This window comes from Miscanthus floridulus, chromosome 5 (genome assembly GCF_019320115.1).
Source record: "Miscanthus floridulus cultivar M001 chromosome 5, ASM1932011v1, whole genome shotgun sequence".
Lineage (NCBI taxonomy): Eukaryota > Viridiplantae > Streptophyta > Magnoliopsida > Poales > Poaceae > Miscanthus > Miscanthus floridulus.
The window spans coordinates 23,838,620-23,849,968 of record NC_089584.1 but is presented as its reverse complement, the minus strand read 5'-3'; the positions used below and the strand labels follow the sequence as shown (position 1 = coordinate 23,849,968).

At 46.4% G+C, this 11,349-nt stretch overlaps 1 protein-coding gene across 1 annotated transcript; it reads right to left on the bottom strand.

Annotated features, from left to right (window-relative positions):
- Window positions 1-4,933: 4,933 nt before the first annotated feature.
- Window positions 4,934-5,827, bottom strand: LOC136451783 (paired amphipathic helix protein pst3-like). The gene is made up of 2 exons (XM_066452467.1): window positions 5,604-5,827; window positions 4,934-5,447 (listed from the first exon to the last, which is right to left on the bottom strand). The coding sequence occupies exons 1-2, from the start codon at window positions 5,630-5,632 to the stop codon at window positions 5,090-5,092; spliced, it is 387 nt and encodes a 128-aa protein (XP_066308564.1). The 5' UTR covers window positions 5,633-5,827; the 3' UTR covers window positions 4,934-5,089.
- Window positions 5,828-11,349: the final 5,522 nt, after the last annotated feature.

Sequence of the window (11,349 nt, the reverse complement as noted above, 5' to 3'; positions counted from 1 at the left end):
CCACAATCACAATTCACAACTGTGGACAAGATAAAAAAAACAGCCTTCGAACAAGGCACAACAGCTGGCAGCTAGCTTGAACTAAATAGGCAAATACTGAGACTACCTCACGAAACTACAAGCCAAATGCAAACGACTGACAGATAGATTGAGCGAAGCACAAGGCAATGGCAGTGGAGAGCGTCAAGAAGCGCGACTCGAATCGGCGGGCGCAGCAGCCGTAACCGCAACAGCTAGAATGCCCGTATTTTAAGGAAGGACGGCCGCTGGGCCGCTGGGGAGGAAGCCGAAGAAAGAGGCGCACCTGTTAGCAATCGATAGAGGCGTTCTGCGCTCGGTTCTCCTCCCCTCCTCCCCTCAAGCTTGGAATATTCGAACGACGGTGGAGGAGTGTGTGGGTGGTGTGGTGTTGGTGGTGTCGAGAGGAGGGGAAAGGCGAAAGGGGATGGGATCGTGGGGAAGACGAAGCGGTGAGGCATCCTTCGACACAGCGCACGTGCGGAAAGCCATTTTGGTTGACATGTGGACCAACAGGTCGTGGGTCGGTGCTGGAGGCCACATGTCAGTGAAAGTAAAAGCAGGGGCGTGGGCATGGGATGGTGTACGTGTTCACTGAATCCGATTTTCTCTCTCCTCTCCTTCTCTCACTGTAGCAACTGGAGCAGCCGGAGCCACATTTCGCTGGCTTCTCCTGCTCCGGCTCCTGCGCGCTACAGAGCCGGAGCCGGAGCGGGAGCCCGGCCAAAGAGGCCCGTAGATTCTTATGAGACACGGCAGTCAACGGAAAGTTGGGGAATGGGGACAGGTCACTTGGATCATGGGCCCAGTAGCTCCACGACATTCGTGACAGGGACACGTACATCCCAGCCCAAGCCCAGAACGGGGATGAGATTCGATGGCCCACAATTATGCTTAGTCATGTCCTTTGTCTCGCGGCCCGCGTGCTCCTAGAGACGGGAAGCACGGCCCACATATATCCTATATGGGCTTATGGAGACGTGTACTAATTTAATTGGACTTTGACTAGTTAGAGACGCTGCTAAAAAGTGTCGAGCAATGAAATTTGTGTTTAAATTTTGTTAAATTTAACTAGATCCGTAGAAAATATTAGTATATCTAAATAAATTTATTATAAAAATATATTCAATGATTTATCTAATAATACTAATTATGTCCTCTAAATATTAATATTTTCTTATATATTTGTTCAAAGTTAAAAATATGTGACTCATTGAAAAGTGAGAATAACCCTTGGCCTAGGCACGGCCAGCTAGGCCAGTCAGGCGTGAGGCGGTCAGAAGAAACCGTTGGCTGAGCAGATTTTGGGCATGTTTTTTGAGTTGCATGTAAGTTGCCGGAAGGTGTCTGGAGGCTAGGTGACTGATTTCTTGAGCGTGGGTGAGCCGGGGCCTGGCAGAGGTGCTTAGGACATGGTCTAGACAGGGGCTTCATCCGAACAACCCTTTTGGCTGAGCAGGAGGTGCGTGTTGGAAAAAAGAGCTACTACTACATATGATCCATAGATCTACAAATCAACATAACCATCTATGTGGTGCATTAGGCCTCTCTATTTATTTATTTATTCATTATTTAATCGTTGGAAGGACCAAAATGCTTGCCTTGCTATTCATCCGTTTGTTGCTTCTAGTCTGGAGACCATGACAGCCGGATGCATCTAGATTTCAAATATGGACAAAAATATTTTACCTACACCATTATATGATGATTTTTTATAGATTTATATTTTACGTAATAGCTAAATCTTACAATTTGAAATCTAATTTTACGTAGTGTTTTGGAGTTACCCTTTACCGACCGATTAATGAGAAAGAAATCTTCTATCTTGTATAACTAAATAGGATATCCTCACTACAGTATTTCTCTCGCTCTTCGTGCGGTCACGTCATCAAAATTTTAGTGCGCAGTCTTCATAGCTTACGTGGCCACATGATCTTCTCCACTAAATACACATCAAACTGCACCACAACCTTTTCTCCTTCGCCGCGATGACTCTCGTGCATCAGACCATACATATCAAATTATCAATTATCAGTTTCAAAATCAACCCATGCGACGTGTCAGGTTTATTAATGTGATTATGTCTCCTTGGATCCGTGTCTCTTCGATTCCTCTCCCTCTGGGCTCAATATGGGTGTGTTTAGTTCGTGTTTTAGTCCTGGCTTGGCTACCCACCTAAGCCAGTGCAACGTAAGCCTAGCTTTCTTAATACAAGGTGCTGTTGTTTGGTTTACTCGTCTTAGCTCAGCTTGGCTTACCCGGATCATGTTTGGTTGCCTGGTTAGCTCGAATACAGTCACCTCATCTAGTCATCTGCATTCAGGTTACCTAATTGAGGCATTTTGTTGAACATGTCAGGGGTAACTCCGCCGTCTAGATGTAAACAGCACATCTGCCGTCGCCATGGCCACTGCAGCGTCGTCCTTCCCCTCGCCGATAGCAATGAGGCGTCGGAGCCCTGGCGCATTTCCAACCACGGTGGCACGCTCACGCTCATCTCCGGTGAGGAGCTCTAGCACATCTCCAACCGCGGAGGGGGGAGGGGAGAACGGAGGTGGCTGTTGCTCGAGCGAAGGAGGAGGAAGGCAGTAGCCATGGCGCGTGCAGGCCGCGCAAGAGCAGGGGCAAACGTCGTTGGGCTCCCGGGCTTGCGCGGATGTCTAACGGCGGCGGCAACCTTGCGCGGAGGAGGACAACATCTGACCGGCCATGTCCATCGAGGAGCTGCGCGGAGGAGCCGCACGGACACCACCTCGCTCCTCCGGCGCACGGACACCACCACGTCCTCCTCGCTCCTCTGCCCTCTTGCTACAGCGCGAGCCTGCGCCGGCGATGGCAGTGAGCGGGCGCGCCTACCACCACCTGCTCCAACGCCGCGGCCACCTCCTCCAGCTCGCCGCGACGACAGTTGAGCTCCTCCTCACAGTCGCGCCGCCCTCGGAGCACACTATTGCGCCCACCTCGGCCCTCGGATGCTGCAGCGCGAGCCCGCGTCGGCGATGGCAGGGAGCGGCGCGAGACCACGTCGGCAGCAGCGGAGGGCGGCGCGAGCCCACGTCGACGGCAACAGATGGCGGCGCGAGCATGTGCGGCCGCACCGGCGGCGGCGGAGGGCGGCGCGAGTCGGTGAAAGGGAGGTGACGCGATTCACCCCGCTGCCACTCTAGCCTGGCTACAGGACAACGACCGATATGTGCGTTTCCATCGAGGCTGGCTAAGGCCTTCTGCAATGTGTCGCTTGAGTGATGCCAGAAGAGGGAAAAGCCGATTCTAGCACCGCTCTACACGTTGCAGCAAGAGAGGCTAACTGTCAGTGGTTCCAGAAAAACGGAGAGCGAAGCACGTACTTGCGCCGGTTCCAAACCGATGCCCAGGAAATAAAATAGTATTTCATCTGCCTCCCATTTACCTCAGCTAGCTCACATCAATTGCGCATGGCCTGTTGCTTCTATTTTTTTACTTCCCTTTTCTCTCACTTGTGGGACCTATGAAGTGATGTCTCCTATAGACACACACTGTGGCCAGAACGCGCTATTTTTTCTGGCATCACTTACACGCTGCAGCCCCAAACTCAACCAAGCATCACTGTGAGCTGGCATACGTGAACAGTATCAGGCACCGCTCACACTGTGGAGGGCCTAATGGGCTCTCCCTGCACTAGGTAAGCCTAATTAAAATGTCCAAATTGGCTTATAAACCATAATTTATCAGCCAACGAATAGTATTTTTCTGTCACACTAAGTTAACAAATAGTACTTTCAGTCATGGCTTATAAGCCAAACAGCGTGAACAAATCTCCCAGCTGCGATGGCGCCTTCCTTCCACGAGCATCAGTGCGCAGGTAAGCACCTTTTTCCTATTTGAAAATGCTTTGCTTCCGCACAAATGTTGCCTCCACTCGAGTGGCAACTTGGCAAGCCCTGAAGCTGTTACCGAGTCCATCGGCGACATCCGTTGCCAGCCACTCGAGAAGCTCCTAGCGGCCTCGACCACCTCCAGCAGGTCGAGAGGTATGGCTGTCATGAGGTCGTTCGGTATACGGACAAGCTGAGCCACGAGGAGTCCTGCCCCGCGCGTCGCACAACTGCCCCATCGACGGCTACCTACAGCGGCCTGCGGCTCTGTCAACAGCCCACCACATCATCGACGTGTCAGGAAGCCTTCACCAGGGGCACGACGGTGACCATGCACAAGGCCTCGTCACCGTTCTGCGTGCTACTGCTGCTGCTCCACAGGGAGAGCACATGTTCCTGCTGCAGTGCTGCTCAAAGGTCATCGCTCTTTCAGTAGGTTTGCATGTTCACTCAGATGAGTTGCTGCCTTGCTGGAGTGAGCAGGAACTACAAGTGACCCAAATAAATAAATTATTTGTGAATATGTATTTCATATTTTGCAGCTGAATCTCATATGCACGTTGGTCAGATTTAATCGGAAACGATTTAACTGAGACTCTGACAGTGAAGTGCATTTGATAATGGTATCTTATGTTTGTTCAATCTGCAGCCGTTTGTATTTCAAGTGTCATTGTCTTGACATGGATTAGATCAAAGCGGCTGGGTTGTCTAATTTCATCAGCAAATTTATTGATTACATAAGTTACTACTATTACCCTACAAAAATTTCCCATCTCACCCCTAATATTTCTGTCATACTCTATTATCCTAATCAAATATCATAGTACTTTACTCTTTCCTTCATCCATCATATACGCACCTAAAATTTGGTAAATCAAAACTCCAGCGGCAACGCGCGGGGAATTATCTAGTTAAATAAAAATGAATAAAGATGGCATAGTGGTGTACACTAATCAAGGCAAATTTGTTGCTTTTGACAAAATTTTAGTTCCTTGCACATGGGTAGTTCTAGACAATGAAGAGAGATTTTGAGCCTTTTTTCTCAGGTGATGATGTTCGAAAGGAGTCGACAAGGCAAAATTTATGTACATAGGATGGAACCGTTGGCGAGTACAATCGGTAGCAAGAAACAAAATGGAAAGAAAATGAAAAATTAAACAGAGAGATAGATGGCGTGTGGCGAGCACACGCAGACAGAGTAATTAACAGAGTTTCGGTCAGTGGCCGCCGCCGTCGTCGTCCAGGTTGATGTCCCTGATGAAACAGGCGGCGAGTTCATCAAGGCCGACCTGGATCCTGTGGCCCTTGGGCAGGAAGACGTTGAATCCCAGCGCCAGATCAGGGCTGTCCTGGAACAGGGCCTTGGCGGTGGACGCCACCTCGGCGATGCCGACCCGCTGGTTCCTGAAGTCGTCCATGACGCGGAGGAAGAGGTGGTACTTGTCCGGGTGCCGCTCCTTGAACGCCTCCTTCACCATCTGCACGAAGCTCATCGCGTCCTCCACCGACGGCGACCATGATCCCGCGGCGGCGGCCGGCGCGTTCTTCGCCCCACCTGCTGCACCTCCGACAGGCCTGAAAGAGTCTCAGACAAGAGACAATTGTTAGCACGCAACGCATCGTCATCGATCCAACAGAAACGAGGATACTGCTGACTAGCGCCGATCTACTGAATCTTGAGGATGAGGAGGAATTGATGAATTCAACCAGGGACTGACGAGGATTATGTACCTGTCACTGGAGAAGGACGAGTAGGTCATGTCCAGTGGTAACAATGATCCAAGCAAACTGATCGGGGTGCAGCTGAAGGCAGTCTGGACGGCAGGCTGCAAGAAGCCAAGAACAGGAAGAAGAGTGTTTCTGCGATCTGTAGGGGTTAGTAGGCAGGAAGGCAGAATTTGTGTGCCCTACTTAATAATTTATAGAGTCGCCATGGATTCGATCAGCTGGGGTGGACCGTGGATATGGATTGGGTTGGCAGGCAAGGAGAGGCGGCTAGGTCATGGATCGGCTGATGATGGGTAGCATGAAGATTTGTTGCGACTGATATGGTAGATAGATACTGATGACCGGGTAAGCATGGCATGCCTACTTGTGTGGGTTCAAGATGCATAAAGACTAACTTTTTCTGTGCCATCTCTTTTGCTTCTCCATGAGTCCATCTCGCAGCCACCAACTGAGCACAAGACTGAACAGAGTTCCACTCAGTCGCATGCGAACTGATGCAGTGTCGTCTTCCCTTTGGTTTATCTATATCTATTATAAAGCTAATCAGCACCGCATGTTCTATCTCAACATGCACGACATCCACATCATCTTTCACTAATAGCCATATCATGCCACTAACTTTCAACCTTTTAATACAAACTATCCACGTCTTCTCAAGTTCTACGTCAACATGTAAGACATCCACGTCATCTTCCAGTAATAGCCATGTCATGCCACTAACTTCCAACTTCTTAATGCAAGCTATCCACGTCATCTCAAGTCCTATGTCAATATGCAAGGCATCAACATCATCTTCCAATAATAGCCATGTCATGTCACTAACTTCCAACCTCTAATGCAAGGCACACACGTCATCTCTAGTTCTATCTCAATATGTAAGACATCCACATCATATTCCACTAACTATCCACATCATCTTTTACTAATAGACATGTCATGCCACTAACTTTTAACCTCTTAATACAAGCTATCCATGTCCTCTCTACTTAATTTTATTTTTATTTTTTCGCAATCTTCACAACAATGCGTGAAGTATCTTCTAGTTCTATATACAGGCCTTGCTACCTACTCTGGTTAACTTCTCCTAGAAGGTAAGAGTTCAAACAGATTCCAAATTTTCAACCTATCATTTTTTGTATAATTCGATAATCAAAATAACCGCTCTCTCCTTTTCAAATTGTGAGTCATTTTAACTTTTTTCATATAGTTTTTTTATACTTTTGATGTACACTATATTTAAATACGTAGTAAAATTAATATATTTAGAAAAATTATTGCAATGTCTTACAATTTGAAATAGAAGAAGTAAGAAAAAAAAAAAAGAAAACTAGGACTATGGCCTTGTTTGGTATTTCGTGGGAAGCTTTCTCGATGAAGCTGAGCTGTTTTGGAAAACTGTTTCGTAAAACAACTTCATCAACTGTTTGCAATGAGAGTTGTGAAAAGCTATTTTTTTTCCAGCTCCACGTCTCTTTATTCTTTTGTGAGAGCATAAAAAGGAGCTTCACCTATGAGCTGTTTAGCTCATAGAGATCTTGGTGAAGCAGTGCCAAACACGTCCTATATGAGTTGTATCGAATGTATTAGCTTCCCTATCTGTTTGTGTATTGCATGCAAGGTAAAGAACACCGGAAAACATGCCTATATCGTCCGGATTGATCCGACTCCAGAAGGATGGCACTGTTAACCTTTGGTTTTGGTAGTTACATTTTAAGAAAAAAGTTACATCTAAATGCATGTTATAAAGACGCATTTGTCTATGCAGATGAATGCACATGTTCAAAATTAAATTTCACTTTGAAATCAAATTTAAAGGCATCGGAGAAAAGCTAATATTTTTCATGATACGTGTCCATTATCTGTAACATCCATGAAAATTTTGAGTTTGTTTTGAATGTTTTCAAATTTAATTTCAAATAAACCTAATTTTGAGAATGCATGAAACTTTGGATTTTTGTATGCTAAGAAATTACATAAAAAAATACTTTCTAAACCATGAATTCAGATGATTTTTTAGATTAAAAACATTTTGAGGCTAAACAAGTTAAACAAAAACTCAGATATAGCATTCCTGGAAAAAAGTTTAATTCTAAAATTGCAAAATCTATGATACCAGATACAACCAAAATTTGCCATGCTTGAGGTTTAACATTTATTTACAATATTTTGGATGCCATTAGGTATTTCGTTCTAGAACAACGAAAACACATCGAAAAAGCTTAACCGTAGAATGACTCATATAAAGAATCAAGTTTTTCTTATTATGCCAAGATAAAATCGTCTTACGAGTGTATGATTTTACCTAAATTCTCTTTTTGGAAATAACAATTTTCAAAGTCGTTCGACTAGGAAACTACTTCGTATTATTTTTTAGTTCAATAGATACATTATATGTTTTTGTAGTTTTCATATAAAAGTGCATTTTAAAAATAAAAGCTCGTTATAACGTCACATTCAACCCATAAAAATGCACATTCACATAATCACGTATATGACCTTACATCTAATTAATAAATCTAAATATGTAGGTATCGGTTGCTATATATCATAACCACTCACACCAGTTTTGCTTAGTAGAGTGTAAGATCAAAGTGAATTTTTTATGCCAGCCACAGTAAAAAGTCCTACTTTCCTTCGCACATCCGTTTTCTTGCTTTGGGGCAAAACCAATAAACCTGTATTTACCTAGCAGGAACTACTTTCAAGATTCAAGTTTGTAGTCCAGACAAGGGCAGAAGCAATAAAGCCTGTTTTGTCTTAACAAATTCATTTTCAAACGAAACATTTTAAGCCAGCCTATAGCAAAAGCGCACTTTCTCCCCGTATTGCTCCTGTCGTCCAGCTTTGTCCTTTAGTGAAGACAGTATTACCTCTGGCGCCTCCTCTTAGAAGTTAATATATAGCAAAAAAAAAAAAGTATTTAGATCAACATTCCATAGTCATTTCGGAGTACCCTAAATAGGAAAAGAAAATACAGGGTCTGGACACTTGTATCTCCACTCAACCCATGGGCCGCTAAGTTCTAGTTTAGTGGGCTATATGGTCTACACTTTCTTCAGTCACATGGATCACAGGAGAAGGAATGGAGCGAGTTGTGGAAGATCAATGTTCCTTTCAAGATCAGGGTGTTCCTGTGGAGATTGGCTAGGCACTCAGTTCCGGCCGGTGATGTCAAGCATCATAGGAACATGGCTACGGATAGGGGTTGTTCCTTATGCGGTGCGGATGATTCATGGAGGCACGCGCCGCGAGAGGGCAACCTAGCCAGATGTGTTTGGCCCTAGAAAGGGAGGAGATTACCGAGTTCTGATGCCAAGTGCAATGCTTGGACGCTCGGGCTTGGCTTGCAGAGGTGATGCGATCGCTTAAGCATGAAGAGCTTACAAGGGTCGTCGTCCGGCTATGGGCGACTTCCATGGGACGCAAGGCGATGCACGAGAATTATTTTCAGAGCCCTCTGTCGACCCATATGTTTGTTGAGCGATTTATTGGCGAGCTCATGGAAGTCCAACTGGAGAAGAAACAGGCTCGGCTAGAAACAGCTCAGGGGCGCGACCTCCTCGGTGGATCAAACCGCCGGCTGGGCTAGCCAAGATCAATGTGGATGCGACAGTCTCTAAGAATTCGAGGCGTTCGGCATGTGGCGCGTGATGAGGGAGGCAAGTTCTTGGGAGCCTCGACACCGGTAGTGGAAGGAAACACTGACGTGGAGGTGGTCGAGGCGATAGCCTGCCACGAAGGGTTGGCCCTGGCCAGTGACCTTGGTTTGCAGGTAGCAAGGCTGGCTAGTGATTGTGCCAACGCGGTTCGAAGCATCCAGGGCGAGGGGATGGGCAGGTATGGTGCTATTGTTCTGGAAATAAACTCTAGAATGGAGAACTTTTCAAGGATTGATTTCGTCTTCGAAGGGCAGAGTTCAAATATTGATGCACATCTCCTAGCTACAAGTTCTGTAAATTTACCAGTAGGAAGACATGTTTAGTTTTTGGAGCGTCCCGATGGCATTTGTAACTATATTTCGTTAAATGAATAAAGACAGTGCTCCACTAAAAAAAAACTATTCGGGATCCATCACCACTCGTGTGGGTTTTCATTTCGTTTTTTTCCCTAGGCCAACCAGAGAACAAACTAGGTGGCTTTATATATTAAGAAAAAGATACGCATATAAATTTACCATGACCATGACTTACACCTTAACGGTATAGAAATTAGACGTACACCCATGCTCTCAAACAGCCAAGCTAGGTTCATGTTTTTTTTGTTTATCTAGGGTAATAAATTAGTATAGGGTCTTCAAATATATATCTATGCCGAGGCATTTCGGATATGCTTGTTAGTCTACGTGGGCTGGGGAAGAAACTAACCTAATTGCTCTGTTAATCTGAAAATAACTTTTATTTTAAATCTGTTAGCCTAACAAGAGAGCAACTTTGAGAATGACCCCCCTAAATCAGGGGGGCACTACTTGGGATTGGGAGGTTCCCTCTACTTCTTGAGCCTTCAAATTCAGCTATTAGTTCGGACAACAACTATTGCCACGAGTAGAGAAATGGGTTGTAGTCCCGGTTGGGAACTGGCTTTAGTCCCAGTTTTTCAACCGGGACTACGAATCCGGGACTAAAGGTCCATCCTCAGGAGAAAAATAAATGAAATTGTAGGGAGACCTCTCTTGCGATGTGTGAGATTCGAACCCAGGACCTCTTTTCTCGCGCATAAACTCCTTACCAATTCAGTTGTACACCACATGTGACAGAGTCCTGGACACTCTCCTTTTGAATTGACCTGTGGGGTACCTTTAGTCCCGGGTGGGAGACCTTTAATCCGGGTTGGTGACACCAACCGGGACTAAAAGGTACCTCTTTAGTTCTGGTTGGTATTACCAGCCGACCTTTAGTTCGGGTTGGTAACACCAACCGGGACTAAAGGTGGCCTGTTGCGAAAGCGTGCTAGGACAGGGGCCTTTAGTCCCTGTTGGTAGCTCTAATCGGGACTAATTCTTCCTTTACTCCTGGACGCAAAAAATACCGAGACTAAAGCCCAAAATTGAAGCGGATGAAAGATCATTTCTCTACTAGTATGCATTCTAACCCTTAAATTCACATGGGACCCATCCACCATTAAGTCCAATATTTTTTTTTTCTTTTCTTCTCCCTGTCTCTCACATCCACGAGTAGACTCCTTTCTCAGTATCCCTCAGTGCGCCACGGGCCATGGCCGAGTAGTGGTGACCCAAGTCAGAGGAGGGTGGGTGGGTGGGTGGGAGGGGCGTTCACGGTTGGGCCTGCGGTGACGGCATGGAGGAGGACGAAGGGTGGAGCTGCTTCGGAGAAAGGCACTGGGAAGGAGGGCGCATGGGGTGGAGCCGCACGACGGGGAAGCAGGTGTCGTGGAGAAGGGCGTATGGACATAGGTTTAAGAACGTGCCAGGGGGAGGAGGGCGCATAGAGAGGAGAGGTTGCACCGGGAGGAGCCACCAAGGGAGGGTGCAGTGGCGGAGGCCGCCGGGGAAGGCGGGTACATGATGAATGCCATCGGAGTAGGCGCACGTGATGGACGTCGTCACTAAGGGCATGGGAACTGTCGGGGATCAAGCGTGCGCAAGATCCATACTAGAGCGGGATGAGAAACAGTGGAAAAAGAAAAGTAGGGGCCTCTTTAGAACCCCCAGAAATGAAGATTTGACGGAAGAATTTGAGGGACAGAGTTGATGTTTGCTCAAATAAGGTGGTTATGACTTTGGTCTCAACCA